Source organism: Onychostruthus taczanowskii, unplaced genomic scaffold (assembly GCF_017590055.1).
Source record: "Onychostruthus taczanowskii isolate IOZ18803 unplaced genomic scaffold, ASM1759005v1 scaffold20, whole genome shotgun sequence".
Taxonomy (NCBI): Eukaryota; Metazoa; Chordata; class Aves; order Passeriformes; family Passeridae; genus Onychostruthus; species Onychostruthus taczanowskii.
The window spans coordinates 3,734,216-3,759,499 of record NW_024499240.1 but is presented as its reverse complement, the minus strand read 5'-3'; the positions used below and the strand labels follow the sequence as shown (position 1 = coordinate 3,759,499).

The following is a 25,284-nucleotide window of genomic DNA, read 5'->3' as shown; positions in this document are numbered from 1 at the left end:
CTCTAGTAGGTCAGAATACAAAAGACCTTTGACTTCCAAAAAACCCTGCCCTGCTGTATACATCCAAGCGCTACCACATTCCTTGATTTAAATCTAAGGTGGCAAAATGAACTGCAGACAGGGAAATCACACAAAAGTGCGTCCCTCTTATTCAATCTGTTCACTTTGGCTTATCTGTTCACACGCTGTCCCAAAGTATTTTGACTTCACGGCTAGCTGTGTTAGGCCAAGGCTGCTAGCTGGAAGCTGACAGGTACTGCCTCCCATGCACCCTGCCTTATCAACTTCCCTGAGGGCTGGCACTCGGTGCAAGGGCAACAAGATTCGCATGAGCGTCCTAAAAAAAAGGCACACCCACATCAACAAAGCCACCTTGCCGAACCCCGGCGGACTCGCCGCTCATCCCGTGGCCCGAGCCGTAGCCAGGGATGGAGGCAGGCGGCCCAGGAGGCGGCAGGGGCCTCACTTACTGCCCTCTCTCCCGGCACGGCCCGGGCACAGCTCTGCCTCCCGCGGGGCCGCCCCCGCCGGCAGGTGCCCGCCCGCCCCGCCGCGGCCGCCCCGCGCTCACCCGGCCTCCCGCATGACGTTGCTGTCGCCGCAGTCGCAGGCGCCCCCCGCCTGGCTCCGGAACATGTTGTAGTCGTGCCCGGCGTGCTCGCCCTGGTGGAAGCACTCGGCGCACAGGCTCATGCAAGGCGAGATCCCGCACGTCCGGCACCGGTAGGCCACGAAGTTGGCGGTCCAAACCAGGCCGCATAGCGTGGCGGGGTCGTAGGCCCGCACGGCTTGCACGAAGCTGTCCCAGGGCTCCCCGCCCGACAGCAGGCAACGGCACCACTCCAGCGCCTCGCCCGCCGCCTCGCCACCGCCAGGGCCCGCCGCCGGGGCCAGCACCCGCTCCAGCAGCGCCCGCAGCTCCGCCGCCGCCGCCGCGCCGCTCTCGCCGCCCAGCGCCGCCTTCAGCCGCGCCGCCGTGGCCCGCTTGTCCCTGCTGCTGGCGCCGGCCCCCGCCATGACGGGACACCGAGGGGCCGTTACGGCCGCGCCGGGCTCTGGATCCGCGATCCCTCCGCCGCCCTCGCTCCCCGCCCCGCGGCGCCGCCCTCTCGCGATAGCCGCGGCACCGGCGCCCTGCCCGCCGCCCGCGCCCCCCTCCCGACACCGCCTCTCCCCTCCCCTGACACCACCCTCCTCTTCCTCCGCCCCTGCCCTCCTGCCGCCCTCCCAGCGCGCAGGTGCGCGCCCCGCGCCGCCGCCGCACGGAATGTCGCCGCCCGCCGGCCCGAAACTTCGCGTTCCCGGGGTCCCGGCAGCCGCGGGGAGCGTGGAGGGCACACCTGGGCCGCCGGCGGCCCCGACGGCAGCGGAGCTCGTTTGTTACCGAGCCGTGCCTGCAGCGAAGCGGCTGCCGTGAGACACCCTGCGGCCGCCCGTGTATCCTGGCTACAAGGGTCCCGCCGGGCTCAGGTGGTGGCGGCTCTGGGGGCAGGAGCAACTGCGGGGAATGTGGGAAGCACCTCTGAGGCTTCGGGCCGGCGGTTCTGCCCTCGCTGCCGTCAACTGGCCCCGTTGGGGGTGCAGAGCAGGCCGGGCTCCGGCGGCAGCACCGCACCCCGGGGTGTCCGCAGAGCCGAGGTACCAGCGTGCGGCCCCCTGTGCCCTGCTACCAGGAGAGAACGTGTGGGAATGCGAGTTATCGTGTTTCGCACACCGATCGGCGGTTTTAAACCTCCATAAACAGATTTTCAACTGTGCAATGGAAAGCTTTATACGAAAAACATCTATTCCTAAATGAGAGTAACCCGACAGCTACGGGCCTCAAGGCAGCTGCCTCCCTTCTGGCTTTGCCTGCGTTTCCTATGGCTGCCCGTCTGCTGGCGGCTTGTGTCGCGTTGCGGTTCCAGGTGAATGCTACTCTTCACGGCCGCTTTTCCCAGCGCACCGGGAAAATTCCAGTTCCTTGTTCTGTCCCTAAGGGCACTCAGGAGCGGGACCACCGAGAAAGCCCGGTCTGCCAGGTGTGTCCTCCGGCCCTTTCTCAGGCACCGCTCAGCCGTGACATAGTAAGGCTGCAATAAAACGTCTCGTGTTTATAATAAGCGAGACCAAAGCTCGCAGTCCTTAACGAACACGGGAAGTTCCCTGGCGTTTCGTTCCCGCAGGTGCCCGCCGGCCCGGGAAGGGGCGGGGCGCTGCACGCCGGGGGCGGGCGGTGCGTCGGAAGTGCGCGGCGGCGCTCGGAGCGGCCCGGCCCGGCCCGGCCCGGCCGCGCTGCGGTGAGTGGGCGCGGTATCGAGCGAGGGCCGGCCGAGCGGGGACGGCGCCGGTGGTGGCGGTCGCTGGGGCTCAGCTCCTGCCCCGCTTGGGGCTGGGCGGGCCGGGGCGGTAGAAGCGGAGCCCAGGGCCTGAGCTCCGGGAGCCGGTGAGGAGTGGGGCTGCCGCCGCCCGGGTCCGCCCTCGTTCCCCACCATCGGTGCGCCGCCGGCTGCGTCCCGGGGAACGGCGGCGTGAAAACACCCGGCAGATGCTGAAGAGTACCGGGGGATTTTAAGTGTGAAATAATTTAAGATCATACGTAGTTTATTTATATTGTTGTAACTGATTACGCGTTATTTTATTTAGTTAAAACATAAACATGAAGAAATTAAAGCTTAAAGAACTGGAAAGCTGTCTTCAACAAGTTGATACTTTTGAAAGTCCAAAACTACTCCTTGAACAGTATCCAACAAGACCTCATATTGCAGGTAGGTGACCCACACCACTGTTTTCTCTTTTACTAGTTCATCAGCACATTTAATTAAAAAAGTTTTTTCTACTGCATTGTCTCCTTTGAAAGCTTTATACTAAAAGTAGTTAAGAAAGTATATCCAACAGGAATGTGTACAGTAGTATTCTGGTAATGTCTGTCTTTGAAAAATGCAACCTAAGACAATGTTCAATCCAAAAATCAAATTAATTAATCTAATAGATAATATTGTGATAGAAGCAATCTTAATCTATAACTGTAGAAGCTGAAATGGAGTTGTCATGACCCACAAAACCAGTAAAAGTGTATATACAACCAGTAAAAGTGTATATACAGACACTCATCTATACCTTAATTATGCTCTTTTCCATGTTTTCTATCCTGTTGTTTTTCCCCAAAAAATACATTTTCCACAAGCAATACTCAGAGCTCTATCTCTCCACCAAAGATCCACAGTTTGTAACTCAAAATGTTTTTGACTCTTCACATATAAATGATAAAGAGAATTACAGGCAGTGAGAACATCAGTTTAAGTAGTTTTCTAATGCAAAATTAAGAGTTTTCTGAAGTCAGAAACGGCTTTTCTTGATTAATCATGTACATATTTGGTATTATTGACCTGTTTTGTTTGGGTTTTTTTCCCCCAGCATGTATGCTTTACACAATTCACAATACTTTTGATGATATTGAAAACAAAACAATTGCAGATTTAGGATGCGGTTGTGGCATGCTCAGCATTGGAAGTGCAATGTTAGGAGCAGGGTAAGTATTTAATACTAAGTTCTGGTTATATTTCTTTCTGGCATAGAAGAGTAGAAAGTAAGATTAAAACATAGCAATGCTGAACTAAAACATTTCAGATTTATAATCTGTTGCATAATCAGACTATTTACCAAGTTTTGACCATCAATAGCCATTCATACAGTGAAAGTGATGGACAGCTGTCATGAATTTGGAAGTAATTTTCTTTCCCCATAAGCATTAAATGAAAACATGAAACTTACTGAACAAAATTTGGATTTATACTTGAGAAAGGGCAACAGAAGTACTTGAATTTTCATCAGCACTGAATTTGTTATATATGCTTGTTACATTTCCTAGGTAAAACAAGTTGTGTGCACAGATCCCTTACTGTAGAATTTAAACACCATTTTAGTTTGTAGTAGACTAACATGTGACACTTTTCTTAATAGATTCTGTGTGGGGCTTGACATAGATGCAGATGCACTGGAAATATTTAATAGCAATCTTGAAGACTTTGAGCTCACGAATGTCAACATGGTTCAGTGTGACATCTGTTCTTTATCTGAGAACATGTCAGATACATTTGACACAGTTATTATGAACCCTCCGTTTGGTACCAAGCATAACAAAGGTTGGTAATTGTGAAGCTCACTTAGAAATTATCACAAACGAAGCAGCAAGGGAAATGCTTTCAGTGAAGCATCTCCCTTCTTTATTAGTTATGTATTCTAATTTCTTAATGTTTTGTCTGGAATCATCGTCCTAAGATTAGCAACTTCAGCATTGTAACTAACAGTCACTGGGGTTTGAAATAAACAATACCAGATATTTCATATCCCTATCATTTTTATTTTAATAAAAGCAATTGAGTATGTTTTAGAAATACTTTCCGTACCTTAATGTACTCAAGTAGCTATTATTCCAGAAAAAAATTAAGCAGATCTTTGCACTTCCATTTAAAATTTCTAATAATTTCATTATTCTTTCAGGAATTGATATGATTTTTCTGAAAACTGCTCTACAAATGGCAAAAACAGCTGTATATTCCCTTCACAAAACTTCAACACGACAGGTAAGTTCTTCATTTTAGTAGAGCAAGAACTAAGCAGACAACAAAATATTTGGCTATATAGTTGTCTATAGCTTCACTGATCTGTAAATTACTTTGTGGGGTATGTTTGGGATAAATACTAATTACATCAAATAACTGCCATCTCACATACATCAAGATAATTATGTGATCTAATGCTTTGGCTTGAAAACCAAAAGGACAGGAGACTTTTTAACTATAGAAGTGTAGATGTTTATAAACCAGATAATTTTGAAAGCTCATTTCTACTCTATCGACTATTGTAGCACATTGAAAAGAAAGCAGCAGAATGGGAAGTGAAGATGGAAGTCTTAGCAGGTAATACTTACTCATTTTTACAGAAAAAAAAAAAAAAACCAAACTTTTGGTTTTGTACATTATCTCTAACACTACCAGCCAGTCATAACAGCCTAAGATAAATTTAAGTGTGATTTAACACAGAAATGACACAGGTCTTTCTCTTTCTAGCAGACTTTTAAAATTCTTTGTTTAAATACTTTGCCACCTGTCTAGAATAGAAGCACACACTTAACAAAGCTCTGAGAAATACATATTCTGTGCAAAATTAGGTTTGTTCCTGGACTAGATTTTGTCTTCAAGCAGAAGTTACCTCTCTTCCTGCTTCAAAGGGCATGTTGCTGAAAAAGAAAAGCAAATCACAGGTCAGTTTTCACACACAAGAAAATCATCCTGCCCTTAGCCACGTAAATATTTTTGCCAGTTAAAGTGTCTTCCCAGTTCTTCTGCTAACCAGATGCTTTTTATAGTCATAACTTGAGATGTGAAGTTGCACAAGTGAAACACAACTGCCATCCACTTAACTGCCTGATGTGGACAGCTTCAATGTTTAGTCATGATGTAGTGCAGAGATAAAACAGATATGACAGGCCACAACAGATGCAGACATTAGAAACACAAGTCCATGACTGTAGGACTTAACTGACTATCATCCTTGTCTAACACATATTCTTTGTACTGTTCACAGAACTTAGGTTTGACTTACCAGCATCATACAAGTTCCATAAGAAGAAATCAGTAAGTACAAAACCTAACATAACTGAGAAAATGCTGAGGTAAATAAATTCTCCTTACTGAAATTTAAGTTTTAGGACCATATGTACTGGATGAAGAATGGTCACAGCATTCAGTCACATCACTGCTGTTATTCCATTTTGTAGCTGAACAGGGAAAAGCATCCTGATAATGCCAGTCAAAGCTATACACAGAGATTAAAGCCAGCGCTGCAGTCAGATGTGGTAAAGCTAAGGGTAGCCTCCTTGACTAATAGCTCTCTGCTCAATCCTGTGTGCAGCTCGGACCCGAGTGACTGCAGTGCTGAAGGCCACAGTAACGAGGATGTTACAGCAGTAGCATTATTTCAGAGCCTCCTGCGGGCAGCAGGAGGAACTCGCGCTCACTGTTAAAAGATACAGTCAAGACACTACAGTATGGCGGCCTAAGCCCACAGCAAGCTCCTTGCTACTCAGTGCTGGCTTGGAAGACATGGATCCCCATCCCTTACCGTAAGGAGAGTAGAGAGGAGAGTGAGCAATAGTTGAACACTGTTAAGCATGTTGAGCAGCAAAGAACAGAAGCTTTAATCAGCTGCTGATTATGCTCTTGATGACTTGAACTTGAATTTATTTAAGTCTGTCCTTCTCTTTGCTAGTTCACAGTTGAAACATTATACTATATTAACCAGGCTTCAGCAGAAAGTTTTAAGTTCTGAATTTATTGCCAGCTGCTATTAAACATAACCACAAGATTACAAAGTCCAAAACCTTTTACATTTGAATGAGATGCCAGAAAAATTGACAGTATAAACAAAACTATAAATAGAAAAGTTTTCCAGGATTTTATGTTAGCAGTAAGCATGCTTCTTAAACAAAAAAGCTGTAACCCAATAAAATGAAACTTTTCTCTAATTGTAGGTTGACATTGAAGTGGATTTCATCAGATTTTCTGCCAAAAAGTCCTGAATTGAGGCAGGTATTTAAAATCTACTGAAAATGGAACAATAAAACCACTAATTTTTTTAATTCTTTTATTTGAGTATTACTGATTGCCATCTCCATTTTCTGTTTTCAGTTGTTTTGGTGCAGGTTCTTCCTTTTCTGTTTCCTCTAGTGGTCTCTTCTTGGGACTTGATGGTTCTGCAAGATTGAATATGTAGTCATTTAGAGTAAAGGAAAGCTTTGCCTGAAATCTGAAAAAACCCAAACTCTTCCCACCATCCAAGTTTGAGTCCCAGTTATCTACAGCCACAGCTACACTAGAGGGTTGGCTTATTACAGTGACTAAAGCTTTTAGATCTTCTGAAATGCCCCATTTGAAGAGCTTCACACGTCTAACTCCACAGCAGGAGGGCAGGTAAGAAAATGCAGGAATAGAATCTACCAGGAGTAGGGTTTAGTTAAGCAGGTGCTATATGTAATGAACAGGAGCTTAGCTCTTCTTCTGCTCCAAGCTAAATACTGACAGGCTAAACTATTAAATGTTCGCATATCCTTAAAGGAAAAAAAAAAAAAAGCACCACTCAAGAGACTGAGTCTGTACAGTTGTGTAATGCTGCTGACAATCACCATGTTTCAATGCATGGTTTTTCACAACCATGCAGTATAGCCTTATCTATATACTATTATATAGATAATTACTATCTAGATAGTAATTATTTTTAATATGCTTTTTGGACAGTTGTGGAAGGAATTGAGCACAAGACTCTTAAGGCAGATACTGTCAGGAGGGCAGAAATGCTACGAAGCAGAGCCAAATCTGAAATGCTTGTAAGAAACATAAGTATGTGGAGCTACTTTCTGTAAAAGTACTGAATAAGCTGCACCAAGTGCACAGAATGACATACCTGTTTTAGTATCATTTTCACCATCTTCTTCGTCATTCTCAAACTTTATTTTCTTGCCCTGAAACTGTATTTTTCCTTTTTGTGCACCCTGAGGTATCTTTCCCCCTCTTCCTTTTCCTTTCATTTTGCGTCCTGTGGAGATACAAGATCAGGAACTTTGTATCATTTGTCTTTTAATTGGCCAGCTGCAGAGATTGTTTACAGTTAAGGTCAGTATGTAGTATATATCGACTACTTAAGAGTGAATTTCATCCACCAATTCTAGGGCATTATAAAGGTTTAAATTAATAAGAGGAGGGAGAACCTTTTGTTTTCTGTTTCAGCAATTCCTGCTGATCTTCCAGGATTTTTTTCAGAGCTTCTTTCTCTGCATCTCCTTCTAGCACTTCCCATGAAACATCCTTGTTCCGGAGCTGCAAGTTTCCATTATGTGCTGCTTTGGCTTTTTCCAGAGCTTCTTTGGCAATATCCTTAAATAGGATAATTCCCTTTAAGAGAAGAGTGGCATTGCATTAATTTTACTGCAAAAACATTCAGCTAGATGATGAACAATATATCCTCAGCAAATTCATTACTCTTGTGTGATTGTAAAACATGTCTGGACTGAAGCAAAGCCCTCAGACTGTGCTAATGAACATTCTTAGTTTGGACCTTATCAACTAACAAGGCTGGAATCTCTATCTGTTCTTCTGAAAGAAGTTAAGGAAAAAAATTAATTCTCTAAATATTCAGCAATTTCACAAGACAATAACTTATTGATAACATAAAAGAACAAATATTTAATCATTCATTTTCAAACTTCTATACCAAAATCCTTGTCTAAGATTACTGACCTCCTTTGCACCTCTGACAAAGTGTATCCACTTGATTTCTCCGTGACCAGAAAATACCTCATGGAGGTCTTCTCTGCACGTTTGGTCATCTAGATCACCAGAAAACTTCAGAAGACATCCTGTCTTTTCTTCCAGAGACTTCTGAATTAAATTAAAAACCGCCACATTATCACTGAACAGTCAAGTGTGAACATTCATATTTCCCCCTCAATCCTATTGAACATGACAGCAATGAAGAAGCAATTGAAGTTACAGTAATTTGAGCATTTTTCCTACATAACTTAGTTCTGCTGATGTCCAAGTCTTGTACAGTGTGTGTCCCCTCCTTTGAGTTTTCTTTTCTTACTGTGATACACTTACATGGAACTTGGCACTCCTTTCCCGTATTAATTGTGCTCTTTAAATTTTACACAACAGCTTTCTGAAGGCTGATAAGTTGAAAATGTATATAGTACTGATGAAATCCTTAATGGATCCTTTAAACATCATAGAAGAACCATCATCTCCATGTTGCATAATGTAAATTCAGGACATGAGCCTTCAAACAAAATTAGGCTATTGAAAATAATATTAAAACACCATGACAAAACACTCTTACTGTAAATTAGTTGGAAAAGATGAAGTGACTTTCTAGAAAGTGCTCTATATTACAGCATTTCTAACAGAATATTCCATGTTAGCTTTATAAAACGTAGGTGATTTAAGAAACCCATACCATTTCAGCATCTGCTGCTTGTTTCTGCTTTTCTTCTTTTTCCCTGCAAAAAAGTTAAATTAGTTCTGAGTCAGTTCAAGCATGGTCAGGCAAGCAAGACACACACTTTGACTGGCAATGACTCACTGTTTAGCTCTTGCTTTTGCTTCTACTTTGTTTTGTTTCCTTTCTTCATTCTTCTTTGTACAATATTCCTCCCTTCAAGAGAATATAGGTTAATTTAAAATACTCTGTTAAAACAGATGTGAAGCAGTTGTTTTTCCAAGCTGAGATGCTAAGTCTCAGTCGCCAAAAGGTACATCTATCGATGCCATGAAAAACTCACTTCTCAGGCCAAGGTTCTTGTGTAAATCCACCCCTGACCACTTAGTTCATATATCAGTTAAGTGGACTTACTTGAAAAGTACTATCAGCTCTGTGTCTTTGTACTTTTGATTTGGTATCTCTGTGAACTTCTTAGCAGATTCAACACTATCAAAAACTGCAAATATTGAGCCCTGTTAAATGATAAGAGAGATTGTTAGGCTAATTGAACAGAATGTTGTCCAGGAGGGATCCCTGCCCCAGGTTTAAATGCTCATCATTACCTTAAACGTTCTCTGCAATGTTCTCCTCATTTGAATATTTTCAACTGGACCTTTATCCTCAAGCCATTCTTTGATATCATCAAGAGTAGCATCTAGTGGAAAGCCTTTCTGCAAGGTAACAATGCACTTCAATTGTATGCCACAAAGTGACTTTTAAAAACTGTAACCTCTATAGTACAAGTTAATTAAAGCTTTACTCTCAGGTGGTTTTCAGTTAAAGTCATGCAGGACAGCACAAAATAAAGAAAGAATTACTTACAACGTATACAGATCTGTTTTTAATTGCAGCCTTATACTGGTCATTTAATTCAGGAAGGGGTTTATTTGGAGATCTTCTGATTTTAGTTTTGTCTTCATTTATTTCCATTAAACCCGTCTTGGATTTTCTTAGTGCTTCTACAATAACACCAAAATCTTTTGAAAGGCGACTTAACCTATTGAGCAAGCAGACAGAGGTTATTCCAAATACACAGGCAAAGCTGAAGCCAGATGTTAAAAAAGCGATGGGAAATGTAAATGCACATCAGGAACACTTGGCCCCAAACAGAGATTACTCTTTTATCCACATTACTTGTACTTGGCTTTACCTGTTGAATTTGATCATTACTTCTAAAGGTACCCAGCCATCATCTAGTTTGATCTGTTCCTTTAGAAACTTGTCTCTTGGTAGATTGTGATTGCCAAAATAGTACTGCAAAAAGGAAGGGGGAAGGGGAGGAAAGAGAGATGTGTCTTTAAATTTTCAGTCTTAAAAGCTCATTTTCATCTAACAGCTTACTGCAGTAGATTGAGACATACCAAAATTAATTAATTAATCTGAACAGTTGGGAATTCTGTGGTTATTACTTCCCGCTTTACTGTGATACTTTGTAAAAAGTTAGCTGCAATGTGTGAGCTGTAAAAACAAAAATCACCAGAAAAAAATCACACAAAAACACAAACAAACCAACCCTACACTGAAACAGTGCTTCATCCAGTGGAATTAATGAGGCAAAGATGGACTGCAGTTTTGTTTAGGAAAGGAGCAAAGCTTATTCTGTTAACATGATAAGCATTTATCACCCTGATCAAGCTTTGCAGAGTCAAAAGTTAAATTTGTCACCAGCAGATCCAGGTTCTACTCCTTATTTAAGGAGTATGTATGCAAGAATATTGTATTTGCACACTGAAAAATCATACACACAGACTGGAATGTCTAGGTCTCATTCAAGAAAACACTGTAAGATAAATCGTTATTTATATTTAATTTTTATGTTCTTATTTCGATCTTGTCTGGCATGGGAACACAATTCACTTCAAGACAGACAAGTTAATCTGATTCTTTCCCTGCAGTCATCTAGCAAAGATCAAATACTGGAAACCTTAAGGTAAGCTGGAATATTTTTACCAATATCATGGTGCCTTGAAAAGTCAGTGCAAGTTTTATAACCCTACCTCTTCCTCTAGTACATCTCAAACTCACATTACCAAAAGTCTAGTCTTGTCAACTTTGTCAACTATTTATGTACAACAAACCAAAAAAACAGAGGTTGAGGAATCTCCACATTTTGTTTGTGTGTTATATATAAATAATGGCTCCATATGGTAATGGACATTCACATGCAGCTACATTTTTGTCCTTCAGAAAGTGGTTTTGTTCTACATGCCATTTAAAGCAATGGGCTCAGCTTTCTTGTTGTAGAGTAACCCTCCAAGGCTCTAGAGACAGAGTTAATCCAAAGTAGGCATATAAGTTTTAGTTGTAATTTGTAGCAATAAATTGCAAAGCAGTAAATCATAGTAGAAAGTTATGCAATGTGCTACTATTTTGACCAGCAGAGATTCCCAAGGAGAATTTTTTCCCCACAAAAATTAAGGCACATTGAATTAAAATGCACTCTCCTTCTATTTGCACAGGTAGAAGAACCCCAGTAAACATGGTAGTAAATTGTTTAATGATTCACTTGCTATAGCACCTAAAATGCTAGCAAATTAAACCTTTTCTGTTTTGAAATGGTGTTCTTACAAGCAACTCTATAGACAAGTATAGCTTCCAGCTTAAACTACAATTATGATCCTAAAGTATTAAATACCTGTTGCAGACTTGTGACATTTTTTAAAGAGCTGGAGATTCGAGTCTAACTCCCAATAAAGTTAACTTCCACTTAGCCAATCCCCTGCCAATGAATGCCTCCAAAACACCTCAGTCCAGACTCCAAACTATAAACTGAACTCACCTCAATTTGCTGACAGATTTTGCTTTCCAAGATAGACATGTTTTCACCATTTCCATTTTCAGCCATTTTCGCCAACTGTTTTGAAGAGAATACAGAGCAAAAGCACTAAGTTTTGAATAGTATTTTCTACAGACTGACATTCTTGTATCATTGCCTCATCTAAATAAGGTAACAGCCAAGTTCATTAGCCATACATTTATGTCTGTGAAGCAACTATTAACATCACTGCAGAACTCCAAGGGGAAACTATGAAACAACGGGGAAAAAAAAAATCCCCTCACTTTGGTTGTTAGGGCAGCTTTTGGCATTCAGCAGTCAAGATAAAATTCAGGAAATGCTGGCACTTCTCAGCCTTGTTATTTATCTTTTTCTAGGCACAGATCCTCAGTTTAGAACAACAACAACAAAACTGAGAGCCAACAACATGTGTTTTTTAAGTCAAATCCAACCTCTCATCACTAGGCAAAATAATCATTAACAAAAATGTTCAATTCCTACATAGGCATAATGAGAAAGTGTTTCTGAAATTTCTGTCTCCTGTTTAAATCTTTGGAAAGTTCACAGAACTTACTGGAGGACAGAATGAAAATATCTGCAATTACTGACGCATCCTAAAGATGTCGTGTTCTCTCCTTTACAAAAGTGTCTTCATTGAAGTTCTGCTTGAATAGTGAATCAAGTATCTTTATAACATAAGACATTTTAACTCTGAAGTAACTTTACTTAGCTGGCAGCAAGTGTATAATCCCAGTACATCAGATGCAGTCACTATGAAAGCAGCCACTGGCCAGAAACTTAACTGGGATCAAACATTTTCTATCTAGTTGCTTTTAAGATAAGGACAGAGTGTGAAGAATAATCCTTGAGAAAAAATGTAGCTTTATGAAGCTGTCAGAAATTAGTCTGAATTCAGTTTTGAACTATGAAGCAGAGATTTCTTCTTTGTCCCTTTGAGCACTAACACGCTTTTTAAATCCGGCTGCAGAAGATAAAGAGGTTTCTTGGTCGTATTACCCCAGTTCACAGATCTGTGAACAAAGGCTGCTGGCAAAGATGGTTTTGCACTCATGTCTTGCATGAGGTTTGTTGGGAGATTTGACCATACACCTTGTGCCCTTCTGCTACTTGCAGGGCAGTAACATCTTTCAAAGCATCTAGATGACTGGCAACACAGAGGCAGGGAAAACTCCCCTGAGGTGCCCCTGTTACAGGAAATTATGTTCTTCATCAGAATGCCCCGCTGGCAGCCTCATCTTCTTATTTTAGTAGTTTAATTCCCCAATACCTGCTCAGCCTACTGCAGTCTGCAGTATTCCCATTTCCTCCTCTTCCTGATCTCAAAGCCACATTCAGTCCTTGGAACTCCTTGTAATTCTTCAGCACTTACAGCCTTGAAAGGTGCTGTGCTTGCACCTGTACCTAACACTGCAGCACTCTCTGAAGCATGATTTCAGCAAGTGACTGTTGCCAGCTATGCTGAGTGTGATCCGTTTATCTCTAAAGCACTTGACAAAACCCAGGCCAGAGCACCCAAGCCGAGAGTTGCAGTTACTTCAGAGATGTCCCACATGAGCCACCCTGACTACAGCACACTAATGCTTCACCACCATTCAGGTGCTGGTACTGTCTTCACACCCTGCTCGTGAGAGAAATCAGTGCTCTATTTTACATTATACCCAATCTGATCTAATTTAATGGCAACCTCTAGAGCACTCTCTGACTGCTGTCCCAGTCTGCCTCAGCCCAGGTACCAAAATACTCAAACCCAAAAACTCAATTTCCACATAAGGCTCAGCTTCACTGTTAAGAAGAGGAAAAAAAAAAAGTCTACTTCCTTAGCAGTGTTTTCAAGGTTAATACCAAAAAGCATGGTCCAACACAAGACTTAGGACAAGTCCTTTAAAATAAGTCTTACATATGGAAAAGGTTTTCTAAAAAGCATCCTTTTAGTAACAAACTTAAGCAGTCTTAATAGGGAAGACTAAGAAAGACTCAAACTTGCCATGCATGGAATTCAGTTCAGTGACTGAGCTCTAACCTATTTAGAAGAAAAGCAGAAGCAGCCTTCTAATTTAAGAGAAATTCTAGTCTTTGCACATGCTCACTTCAGACTGCAGCTCAGTCATTTGGCACAAGCCAACTTCCAGATCAATAGTTTTCAGTTGCTGTGCAGCAGTGGAGAGTGATAAAAAGCTCCAATGAACAGCAATCACAGTCTGAACTGCATGCAAAATCCTACAAAAGATTTTATTTTAAAGGCTTCTTAATAAACTGACTTGTTCCTTTCATATGCCAAAAGTCTGCATCAGTACCACATGAAATATAAAAAAAACAGGTTAAAATAATGCAAGTAGTCATGAGGTTTAAATTATAAACAATTACAGTCAACTGTAACTAGAACAATTAGATCCCACACTGTATTAGCTAGATCATCCCAAAAGAACTCTCAAGTAGAATTTCCTCTTGCCAGCTTACCTAGCTTCAAGCTCAAGACAAAGTTTAGTTGAGGGCTGATTATTCTACCGTTACTATAATAGAGCGAAAAGCTTTTTCTTAATAATAAAGCTTTCCCGACAAGGTAACAGGGATCTGTTACTCACATTATACCTCCTTCAGGAACCCCTTCATAAGAGGTCTGAGCGTGGTTTTTATCTAAGGGTAAGGATTAATTACAGCCACGCAGATTTTTTTTTTTTAGTAAAATCAGTGCAATGCAGGAAAAAAATTCTTAGAATTCTTTAAGCAATTGAAACGTCGGCCCCTGAACTGTGCCAGGAGACCATGAGTTTGCTGTTGACACTCTCACATGCCTGCAGCGGCAACACAGCCCTCTTCGGACAGCCTCGGGCGCCGTGGCCCAGCCTCCCGCCCGGCGGACACCTCAGCCCGGCAGGAGCGGAGCGCTGCCGCCGGCTCCGCCCGCGCACAGCCCGAGCCCCGCAGCGCGCACCGAACGCGGCGGGAAGCGCTGCTGGCGGGAAGCGCCCGCGGCGGCAGCGGCACGGCCGGGCCCGCTCCGCGCCTCCGCCGGGGCACAGACGGCACGTGCTCCCCTGCTCCGGGAACCCTCCCTGCCTCCCTCCCGGCCCGGCCGCCGCGCCCCGCCGCCAGCCCTGCCCCGGCGCTCCCCGGCAGGGCCGGGCCCGGCGGGGCACGCCCGAGCAGCGGAGCCGCCGGGAGCGGCCCCACACCAACCTGCGCGCCCGGGCCCCGCTCCGCCGCTCCACAGACCGCGAGTCGGCGCCGCGCAACCCAGCAGCCCCCGCGGCCGGCCGCCCCTCACGCACGCGCCACTTCCGGGCAGGGGAGGGGTCACAGCGCGGCCCCGCCCCGCGGCGGGAGCGCGCGCGTGGGTGAGGGCCGTGCGCCGGCATTGCGCTCGGCCTTTGTGCTCGCCGCTTTTGTGCGCTGGGAACAAAAAGTAACAACTTGCATGTGTACAGTAGTGCTATATTCACATTTATTAATTATTGCAAACATTCACTTAAACACTACAGACGTACGGTGGGCATCTCTAGTGCTACAAACTCGGGAATCGCAGAAATGAAAATTTTGAGCACTAGTATTGACTTCACAATTGATTTCACTGCCACATTACTTAACTTTCTAGTTTATCGGTGAAACAGTAAAACAGTGTCTACCATAGTACAGGTCCCATAGCACAATTATTCAGTGTTTACATTCAGCTGTTTTTAAAAGCATAGCCAAAGATGGCTAAGAGATACCTTGTAGGCTTCCGACCAGAGGTCAGAATCCTATTTCTCCTGAGATCATTTTCCTGCCTGTGCCCAAGACCTGATTGCAACACATCTTCTTGGGATGTGCTACATGAGTTAATTTAAAAGGGCATTGTAGGTTATTGTGAAAAATAGCACCAGTTGAAATTTGACCATTAGTCTGAACTTATTCTCTCCAGTTACTCTAATGCATTGAAAATCCCTGAGAAAGTAGGATTCAATTGAAGTACTAAGCAGTAATTTCTTTGACTTTTATTTATACCAGACCAGACCAACAAATGCTTTCCTGACAGGGGAGAACTAAAGGCTTTTTTTCCACTTTGCACATTACACTTAGGCCAAAAAGTAGCATTTGCTTGCCTGCAGGTTGCCCAGGGGCACAAAGCAGAGTCCAGTTTCCTGTGCCTGTGCTCCAGCCCTGGAACTGCACTGTCTTTCACCAACATCAAGCACCTAGTTTGCCAGCAGTTGGCAAGTGGACTGCTTAGGGGTTTGGTTTTGTTAGGCCTCACCTTGTTCTTAGATCCTTTCACTGACTCATGACTGTTGGTGACACCATACAGGCCAGAATGAACCTCAAGGCCAGCCATAAGCAGCTGTTCTATGCTCATGTTTTTCAACAAACATGAAGCTTCATGGATACATAATTTGCACTGAAAAATTCCGTAAACATGTTGAGTTCAATGTGGTTTCATTCAATACAAAGATCACCTTCACGTTCTTGTGTCCTTTCAATCTCCACCTGCCCTTGAACAATTGTCAGCTGTGGAGATTTCCAGGAGAAACAAATTCATTTTATCTCTTGCTCACCTGCTTGGCCCATGCATTTCAAACAACTCGGAGTTCAATTCTCCATCTCTCTTTAGAGTCTTTAAACAAGTGACATCGGATCCCTAAATAGATCTCAGTGGGATGGCTAACAAAGCAAAACACTGAACACGCATATACACACACACACACACACACAAAAGCTTCTGACACAGTGAGGCAACATATGAAAATATCAAAAAAAGAACTGTACATATACACCACAGAACTTCACATCAAAGCCAGAGCTGAGTGCCACCTGCTACCCGCAGTCAAATGCAAGTCAGAAATAGCATAAAAAGGTGAAAGAATTTTTAAAAAGCCAAAAATGCTTATGATCAAGCAAGGAAATATTATAAACTCAGAGCTTACTGCTTGGAAAAGTCCTTTATTTGTATGTGAGAAATCCAATCAAAGCTAAATTTCTTTTTAGATGGCAGTGTTTGTGTGGGAAGTTCCCACCACACCCTATGGCAGTCCTTAGTTGTCCCTGCCTCTCACACCAATGTCTAACAGCTCTTTCTGCAGTCATTTTATAAACTGGACTGGGGGATCAGTGCTAAAAGAGCCTTCTCTGTTCCCCAAACCATTTCTTCATTTGGACCACCACTGTCAGGCCACAGAGTGTGATCTGTTTTTCTGTAAATCACTTTACAAAAATCCACTTTCTACACAGAATTTGAAGATCTCATATTATACTTTGAGAGAAATAATAAATAAATCAATCCTATGGATCATGTTTTTTCTTCATGCATAACATACTTTGTCAAGTTCTTTTAGTTGTTGCCTTTGCTCAAGTCACGGTTTAGAAAAGATCAAATGGTATTAAACAAGATAGAAAAGTTTGAATCTCAGGCGGATGTTAATTCTCCAGTCTCTCTCATTTCCTCCTTCCACTCCACACAGGCACGCATCTTGAATTGATATTAAAAAAGAGTTAACACATTAAGGCTTTTCTCTGAACAGCCCTCCCCACACAAAAACATCCAAACTACAAATACCTGTGCATCAGCCAAAGATCCCATTGCAAAGCCTTGCAGAGTCTTTTTTTCCTTTCTCATTGGCAATGTCGAAGGGAGTGTGAAAATGGCAAAGAAAAATGCTCTTTTACTTCTCCTTCAGAAAATCTAGTGCATGCTTTTGGCTTGTGCTCTGGGGCTACTACCAACATTTCTTCCCTCATTCCTAGCCTAAGCTCTTCTTTGCTCTGGCACTTGAAGGTAGAGTTAGAGGCATCCTGTAAATGCCCATTTCTGAATCTGATAACCTAGTTATCCCAGTGATATTGCTCTGTATATACCATAAACTTAGCTTGTGTCAATGGTCCGTTTCTACAGCTACCTTCAGAATACAAAGATTTCATCTTAAGGCCAGTAGTCCTTAGAATTGTATTTTGTTTGGCTTTACTCAGCACCAAGTCATAGTTTCATCCAGTGATTAACAAAAACAAATCCATTTTTCACAGTAGCTCCTATGTTGCTGTACAAAGTATTATAAGAGAGCAATTTGAGAACTTCCGTGACAAGAATGATTGGACTGAAAAATATATGGAAATCTTGTTACCACATTTATGTTTCTGAGTTGTTTAAAACAAGAACAAATTACATCTAGTTATTAACAATGTGTTCTAAGTGATTGTATTAGACAACCCCTCATGAGGTAATCAGCACTGCTATGAATACTGCATCTGCTGTTTTCTGTAACAGCACGATGTAAATGAAATGCTTACACATTATACACACAGACACAGCCATGTGACCGCATAGCACTGGGAAGATTACCTACTGCTTCCCATTTGTTCAGTTCAGGGTCGTATTTCTCAATGCTCTGCAGGTATGTTCCTTTTGAATAGGAATATCCTCCTGTTACATAGATGCATCCGTTCATAACCACCGTGCCACACTCCATCCTTCTCTCCATCATGTGAGCCATCTGCTTCCACTCATTTTGCTCTGGGTCATAGCAGTCAGTGATCGTGGTCTGTCCACCCACAAAATAGATCTTGTTTTGTAACGTAATTGAACACAATCCATATTCTTCAGAAAGAAAGGAATACAGTACAACTCAGCACAATAACATTAACTTAAACTGCAAATACATGACAAACGTTGGGCACCACTGAGGGCAGCTGAATGTCCTCATTGAGCTTAGGAGACACCTCAGGATTTTCTGCTACACTACAGCACCAGTAGTCAGTGAAAATTGCTTTAAAATCTTACTGTTACCAGATGTAGAACATAGAGACAACCCTTTTAAAATTAATATAAATATTTTTTGCCAAATGTCAGTGAATAGTTAGGTTTTACAGAAAGTTATATTATTTAATAGAATGTGGACATTCCTTAATTCAGCATTTATACAGTGATTTCTATAGAACAGATACTTGAAGAAGGTCTTCCTTTCCACTTTCTGAGTTTGGAAACAGCCCTTGCTGCCCTACAGGCATTTCTTTTTTTAATGTACAAGTAACCAAATCAAGCTCTGTGTTTGTTAGAGAAATTATTTACCTGGATGTGGGCTTGTGGTGACTATACTCCACTCATTGCTACCTGAATGGTATCTCTGGATTTTATCGTAGGTGCAGCTTCCCCTGTAGCCATAGTGACCTCCAGCGACATAGATGACTTCATGCAGGACACAGGCAGTGGCATTTCCAACTCCTGTTCACAGTGTGAAAGTCAAACATGCATTCAGACTTCACGCAATAACCATGGTCTCTTCCATACATAACTCCATTTCAAATTATTTGTTAATATTTATTAACATTATATGCTTGCAAGTATTTAACTGAATGTGAATACAACAGATTTATCGAGATATCAACAAAAGTCAAGAATGACTAAATAAAACTGCAGTAACCAATATATATTGCACATAATACAGCCACCCAATAGTTCACAGGACTTTTAGGCAGTAAGTAAAGTCACATTGTCTCATTGATTTTGGAATGGGCAATTAGTTTCACTGTTTCACTAAGTTAGAGTTATTAAAAAATCACTTAGATGGCAAGAGCAAAGACAATGGGAGTTGAGATTGTTCAGTGTCTTGGGGTATCTTTTCTGATACTTTTGGTCATTCTTATGATATTACTAATTAAGCTATCATATATACAAGGACACAAACAGAATGGAGGCATTTTAACTCCGTCTCTAGGACAACAAAATGAAATAAAGCAAAGGGGGGGGTCTGAGCATCTTAGTTTCACACTTATAAAAACTGGGCAAAACAACTGCATAGAATATGTAACTCATAGGATTAGCACAGCATTTCTACTTTTGAAAGAAATGAAAAGAAAATAGTAGCAATGTCTGAGGAAAACATACAAACAATGGAGAAAGTTGTAAAAGCTTGCCTTTTTTCTTTTACATATACATCCAAAAATTCTCTTGTACATAGAAAAATATCATGTTGCATTAAGTCACAGTACACTTTTATAACTAATTATAAATATTTGCATTAATTTATAAAAATGTATGATAACATGTATAACTGTAGTATTGTTATTACTGTTACAAAATAATCACAGAATAGTCTGAGTTGGAAGGGACCCAGAAAGATCATCAAATCCAACTCTTAAGTGAATGGCACATACAGGGATCAAACTGGTCACCTTGGCATTATTTAGCACCAGGCTCTGACCAGCTCAGCTCACCTCAGAGTCAATACCCTTTGGTTAGGCTGTGATTCATACATTTTTAGTAGATCACTACTTTGGCTGCTAGAAACAGGTATTATTAGTACTTTTCATTATCCTCTCACTAAAGATTAAACAAAGGATCCCGAACAGATGATACACAGAAATAGGTGGGAACTCCATGCAAGAAGTTTTAAATTATGACACCTTTATAAATGACTGCATGGAAAATTGTATATAAAAATAATACAGTCCTTTACTGGAGCTTGCTGTTTGATTGTGTACTGAATGGACTCTTATCCTGGGTAGTTTTCGGATTTCTTTCTAGTTTGAACAAAAATTTTAGTCATGAAGAAGGCAAAATTAAACTGAGACTACTACTTACTTTTCTACCTGCTATTCTATGGCACAGCCAGCACAGCATTTGGGTGGTTGTGGTTATTTGAAGACCTGAACCAAAGCCCACCAACATTAACAGAAAATTCCCATGGACTTCTCTAGAATTTGGATCAAATCCTAAATGTTTCCATGGCACTTAAAAATGGCAAATACAAAAGAATTGACATTGGAGGCAGACACCATACAAAAGTTTACCTACCTTTGATCATATTTGCAATGGGAAGCCATTTCTGTATTAAAGGATCGTAAAACTCAGCTTCTTGGACTGGAGCTCCCTTCCGGTACCCTCCCAAAGCATAAACGCAGCCACTCAAGGAAACGGCGCAGTGGTAATACCTTGCGTCGAGCATGGGGCAGCCTTCTGTCCACTCATCTCTCTCGCTGTTATATATCCACACGGTGTCAAGAGCTTCAATGCTCTCTGTTCTGTAACCTCCTGTCACATATATGTCTGGCCCCAAACTAGTGACCCCATAGCTCTCTCTGGTGTGATCTGGCATGTCTGTTCCCTGGACCCATGCATTGGTTAAAGGATCCCAAACGTGCACTTCTGATAAGGGATGCCAATAATATCCTCCAATTACATACATGGCTGCTGTGGATCTTCTGGAAAGACCTTTGGGATTGAGGTTCAGGGCATTATATATGAGTGACCTTATCTTACTGTCATTGAGTCGGCATTTTTTTTGCAGGCTTAAAGCTGACCTCAAATACACATTATCTAAGTCTAATTTGATGCAGCTCAACACTTCACAGATGTCTTCAATTCTTCCTTCCACGTTGTGTGCCACCCACTTAATGACAGCTTCAATGGCTGCCTCTTCTTTCTGAACATTGAGATTCTCCCTGGAGAGAATATAAGAGAGCTTCTCCTTGCCAATGTCCAGAAACTCTTCCTGCTTCCACACTTCTTCAAACTGCCATAACAATATCCTTCTGGACTCTTTCTCCAGCTCCGAGCAATCATGATATTCAGCAAAGGAGTGCATCCCAATGCAGTTGTCAGTATCCAAGTGCCTTACCAAAAACTGCTCACAGGCTTTCTTTACTGACACGAACTGGAGCAGGTCTGCAGCCTGGAGTAGGCTTTGGACATTTCTCTTTGTTATCTGGATCTGTGATGTGTATGCATAATTCACGAGAGCTTCCAGTACTGCATGGCTGAGCCCGGGAAGGCTGATCTGGTTTTTGGATTTTTCTTTCATATCGGCTGTGAACATGGCTTTAAAATAACTGCTGCAGGCTGCCAGGGCAGCTCTGTGGCAGTGGAAAATGACCCCCGAGGCGCACTGCAGGGCGATGTCGGTGAACAGCCCGTCCAGGTAAAACGCCCGGAACGCCTCCAAGAAGCCGGCGGGGTGCGCGGAGTCCTTGTAGAGGTAGGCGTACTCCTCCTGCCCGGCCGCGGCCATCGCCGCGCCCCGCAGCTCCCGCCGCTTTGTCCGCGCCGCTCCGCGCAGCCCGGCCGCTCTGCGGCTGCGGACCCGCCCGGCACGGCCCTTACGGGGGCTCCCAGCCCGCGGCGGCCCCTGACCGTCTTTGGAAGAGCCGCTGCCGGAGGGAGCAGCGGGGCCGCAGCGACAGCTCCTATTTTGGTGCCCCGGCCCGCCCCGGCGCACCCCTCCGCGAGGCCGGCGAGCCCCGGCGCCCGGCCCGGCCCCCGCGCACCGCTCGCCTCGGAAAGGTCCGGCCCGAACCGCTGCCGCCGCCGTGCAGGCGCTCCCCACCCCGGGGCAGGGGTTAAAGGCTGTCTGCGGTGCTGACAGAAGGCCCGGCAGTGTTAGGGACAGGAGCAGATGCCTGGGGAGCGTCACCAGCTCGGTGTCACTCAGCCACACAACAAAGCGAGGGGCCTCGGCCGCCGCTGTCAGCGACCTAAAGCCGCCTCTCGCAGCGGCGCCCCGCGCACCCAGGGCGCTTGGAGGAGCGATACTGGGAAGAGCAGCAAGCTCCAAGGGCTCCCCCATTACCGGAGAACAGGAGTCGAAAGGGAGCAGCCACAGCTCTACCCAAACTCCTGAATCTGGCAGGGTGCAAAGGCCAGTAACAAATTATGCTCACAAACAGATTCCAACTAGAAGTAAATTTTTCAGGAAGAAGGCTATATTGGCTTCTGTAACTCCTGAAAATGTGATTCACAATTTAAGAAGTCTTTTTTTTTTTCCTGCTAGCAACACATTTTCTTTATTTGAAACACAGCATCCTCCGGGTTCAAGCAGCTGTGGGCTCTCCATCTGCAGCAGGGTTCGGATTCTTTCCATCCAGCAGTCAGGCTCTCCCTGCCTTAGCAGAGCAGGGAGATTGAAAGAACTGCCAGTAATTTCTTCAACCAAAAGGAGGCAAATATTATTATTAGCTAAGTGCCAGCAATACCCAAAAGGAGAAATTTTGATAGTTCCCACTCAACACGGGTAAAAAAGCATAATATTTTTCTTCTAATTACTGGTAGTATTTCTGCCACAATGCCCAGCAGAAGTATGAACTAAGGAAATCCAAACAGGAAAGTGTATATGGTCATACCCGTCTGCCATCCTTCCTCCCATGCTAACCCTGCACCAGGATTCAACGTGTCCCTTGGCCTTTACACAGTAACATGAGACAAAATAAAATGATCCAAACAAAACAAAAAACCCACAAAACCAAAATTTCCCCATACCTACACGCATCTATGCCCTCCTTTGTTTCAATCCCTCTCAATGCATTGTTAGCCCAGAGAACAGGAGTTTTGTAGTGTAACAATTACAACAGCCCTGCTGTCTGACACAGGCCTGTCCCTCAGCTACATTACTCCATTTCTTTATCCAGAAGATTCTCTTGTGCAGCCGTAGGTCTTTATACATCCCCATGCCAACAGCTTTGTTTCTGTTGCATTTCCCATTTCATCAGCTTCCTATGGACAAGCAAGAACTTCTTTGAAGTGTTGGCTATTGCACTAGCACACAATACTAAGGCTAAGTACTGGCATAGTCGTGGTGTACGACAGCACACCTGCAACCATACAGAATGTTTCCCATACAGATATGATTTCTGTTATGCATTTTTTCAAAACAGTTTTACCTAAGTCATCTCCCTCGCAGAGAGCAAGTCAGCAACACTTCATACTGAACATGCATCCCCCTTCAAGGAGCTTTTCCCTTTCTTTTGGTTGGGCTACCAGCTTCCATCAGCTTCACTCTTTGGAGATACTCATCTCCCCTCCATTGTAACCAAACGTGGCAAATTTCAGTAATTTTGTGCTTCAGAAAAGTTCTCACTTTCATTAAGTGGGGAAAAAAAGCCCAAACAAGACCTGACTAATAGCTTAATGGTCTGCCTACTGGAATTGAAAAATTTATTCTGTCTCCAACATGCACTTTGTCTGGCAGATATCATCAGCTCTACCCTCTATTTGAAGTGATTAGAACATAATTGCTAATATTTCAAGTACTCTGCTTAATCTACTCTCAACTCCTGCTTCAGCACTTTAATCAAAGCCACAGAAAAATCCTTTTTTGAGCATGAAGAACAATTTCTCATCCAATATCGCACTCTCACAGCAAATTACAAGGTAGGTCCCTTAAGGCTAAAAGAACAATAGTTAGTGTAAATGGAAGAAAAAGCTGAGTAATCATTGATATGCTACTTTTTGTTGGTTTTTAAGCAAGCTATAACCAAGATCTGTGGACAAACTCAAAGCAAGCTATTCCATAACTAAGTTCTGAAAAACACAGAAGAGACCAGCACAGACTCTGGAATATTCAGCAGCACATCTAGAATTAAGGAAACATCCAACTGTCCTAGTTTTGGCTGGGATAGAGTTAACTTCCTTCTTAGTCACTGGTTAGTGCTGTTCTGGATTTATTATGGGAATCATGTTGATAGCACACTGTTGTTTTGGTTGTTGCTAAGTGGCGCTTACCCATATTCAAGGACTTTTCAGTTTCCCATGCTCTGTCAGTGAGAAGCTGCACAAGCAGCTGGGGGGAGCACGGCCAGGACAGCTGAGCTGGGCAGGCCAAAGGGATATTCCACAGCATGGGAGGGCTCACTCAGTACAGAAACCGGGGGAGTTGGCTGGGAGGGGCCCATCGCTGCTCGGGGATGGGCTGGGCATCCAGCAGTGGGTGGTGGGCACTGTATTTACATCACTTGTTTCTCCTGGGCTTCATTCTTTTCTCTCTCTTTTCATTACAATTATATCAGTTTAGTACTACAATATTTTATTTTGTTTAATTATTAAATTGTTTTCACCTCAACTCACAGGGTTTAATTTTTTCCCCAATTCTCCTCCCCACTGAGTGAGAGATTGGAGTGCACAAGCTACTCTACTTAGTTGCCAGCTGGGTTCAAACGATGGCAACAATTTCAAACCCAAAGTAATATATGAAATTGCCCTATGCACCAGCCATTACCACTTGTTTGTATGACCTATAAACCAGACAACTTAAACCTGCCACAGCCTGAGACCCACCAGTCCTTAGATGTCTTTGTGCCCTTGAGTAAAACAACAGGCCAAGATCCCAAATATGAACATCTCAGACACTTACCAAATATCCATCACTAAAGCCAGGCTCCTGAGAACTGAAGTACATTTGGACATCTTAGACAACAGAGTGTTCAAAGCAACCTTCCACAATACAGTAAAATAGGTGGAGACAAGGAAAGAAGTGCACAAGGGAAATTTATGTAAACCAGCAGCCTGAAAACAGGCAAGACCACTCAAAAATCTTCAATTAAGGAAAAAGAAGGTACTGACATAATGAAATGTCTATAAGAAAATGAGAGTAACATTGCACAGAAAACAAAGGAATATGGCAACTGCAGGCTGCTGAGCTACTCCTCAGACATCTGCAACTGAGGTACTGTGAAAGTTGGCCTAATCTCTCAGGTATTAAAGCACTTAAGCTAAATATGACCTCAGTTTAATAGCAAAC

The 25,284-nt window shown here is 43.1% G+C and overlaps 4 protein-coding genes across 11 annotated transcripts in view; 1 reads left to right on the top strand and 3 right to left on the bottom strand.

Annotated features, from left to right (window-relative positions):
- UBR3 (ubiquitin protein ligase E3 component n-recognin 3) overlaps nucleotides 1-1,141 on the bottom strand; it is a 104,125-nt gene extending 102,984 nt beyond the window's left edge. For all 4 annotated transcript variants that reach the window (XM_041403192.1, XM_041403194.1, XM_041403195.1 and 1 more), the window contains exon 1: nucleotides 572-1,141. In XM_041403192.1, coding sequence (XP_041259126.1) covers nucleotides 572-1,017 — 446 coding nt within the window. In that variant the 5' untranslated portion in view covers nucleotides 1,018-1,141. The remainder of the gene's footprint in view (nucleotides 1-571) is intronic.
- Nucleotides 1,142-2,219: 1,078 nt separating this feature from the next.
- METTL5 (methyltransferase like 5) lies at nucleotides 2,220-6,625 on the top strand. 2 transcript variants are annotated; one of them, XM_041403798.1, is made up of 8 exons: nucleotides 2,220-2,279; nucleotides 2,626-2,747; nucleotides 3,397-3,511; nucleotides 3,943-4,124; nucleotides 4,483-4,565; nucleotides 4,850-4,901; nucleotides 5,569-5,618; nucleotides 6,515-6,625. In XM_041403798.1, exons 2-8 carry the CDS (start codon nucleotides 2,639-2,641, stop codon nucleotides 6,560-6,562), a joined length of 639 nt encoding a protein of 212 aa, XP_041259732.1. In that variant the 5' UTR covers nucleotides 2,220-2,279; nucleotides 2,626-2,638; the 3' UTR covers nucleotides 6,563-6,625. The 2 variants fall into 2 exon arrangements, with proteins under 2 accessions (XP_041259732.1, XP_041259733.1); XM_041403799.1 differs by lacking the exon at nucleotides 2,220-2,279 and adding an exon at nucleotides 2,286-2,425.
- Nucleotides 6,300-25,284, bottom strand: part of SSB (small RNA binding exonuclease protection factor La) — a 29,554-nt gene continuing 10,569 nt past the window's right edge. The window contains exons 1-12 of one of the 4 annotated variants that reach the window (XM_041403794.1): nucleotides 18,846-18,950; nucleotides 11,795-11,869; nucleotides 10,166-10,269; nucleotides 9,838-10,012; nucleotides 9,579-9,686; nucleotides 9,388-9,488; nucleotides 9,118-9,189; nucleotides 8,992-9,034; nucleotides 8,277-8,417; nucleotides 7,748-7,931; nucleotides 7,444-7,575; nucleotides 6,300-6,736 (exon numbers count right to left, since the gene is read on the bottom strand). In XM_041403794.1, the coding sequence (XP_041259728.1) occupies nucleotides 6,639-6,736; nucleotides 7,444-7,575; nucleotides 7,748-7,931; nucleotides 8,277-8,417; nucleotides 8,992-9,034; nucleotides 9,118-9,189; nucleotides 9,388-9,488; nucleotides 9,579-9,686; nucleotides 9,838-10,012; nucleotides 10,166-10,269; nucleotides 11,795-11,860 (1,224 nt within the window). In that variant the 5' untranslated portion in view covers nucleotides 11,861-11,869; nucleotides 18,846-18,950 and the 3' untranslated portion in view covers nucleotides 6,300-6,638. Of the gene's footprint in view, nucleotides 6,737-7,443; nucleotides 7,576-7,747; nucleotides 7,932-8,276; nucleotides 8,418-8,991; nucleotides 9,035-9,117; nucleotides 9,190-9,387; nucleotides 9,489-9,578; nucleotides 9,687-9,837; nucleotides 10,013-10,165; nucleotides 10,270-11,794; nucleotides 11,870-13,899; nucleotides 13,953-14,989; nucleotides 15,072-18,845; nucleotides 18,951-25,284 lie in introns of those variants that run through there. The other 3 variants (XM_041403792.1, XM_041403791.1, XM_041403795.1) reach the window with 3 other exon arrangements.
- Nucleotides 15,224-22,222, bottom strand: KLHL23 (kelch like family member 23). Its single transcript, XM_041403790.1, has 3 exons — nucleotides 20,571-22,222; nucleotides 18,846-18,998; nucleotides 15,224-18,374 (listed from the first exon to the last, which is right to left on the bottom strand). The coding sequence occupies exons 1-3, from the start codon at nucleotides 21,781-21,783 to the stop codon at nucleotides 18,064-18,066; spliced, it is 1,677 nt and encodes a 558-aa protein (XP_041259724.1). The 5' UTR covers nucleotides 21,784-22,222; the 3' UTR covers nucleotides 15,224-18,063.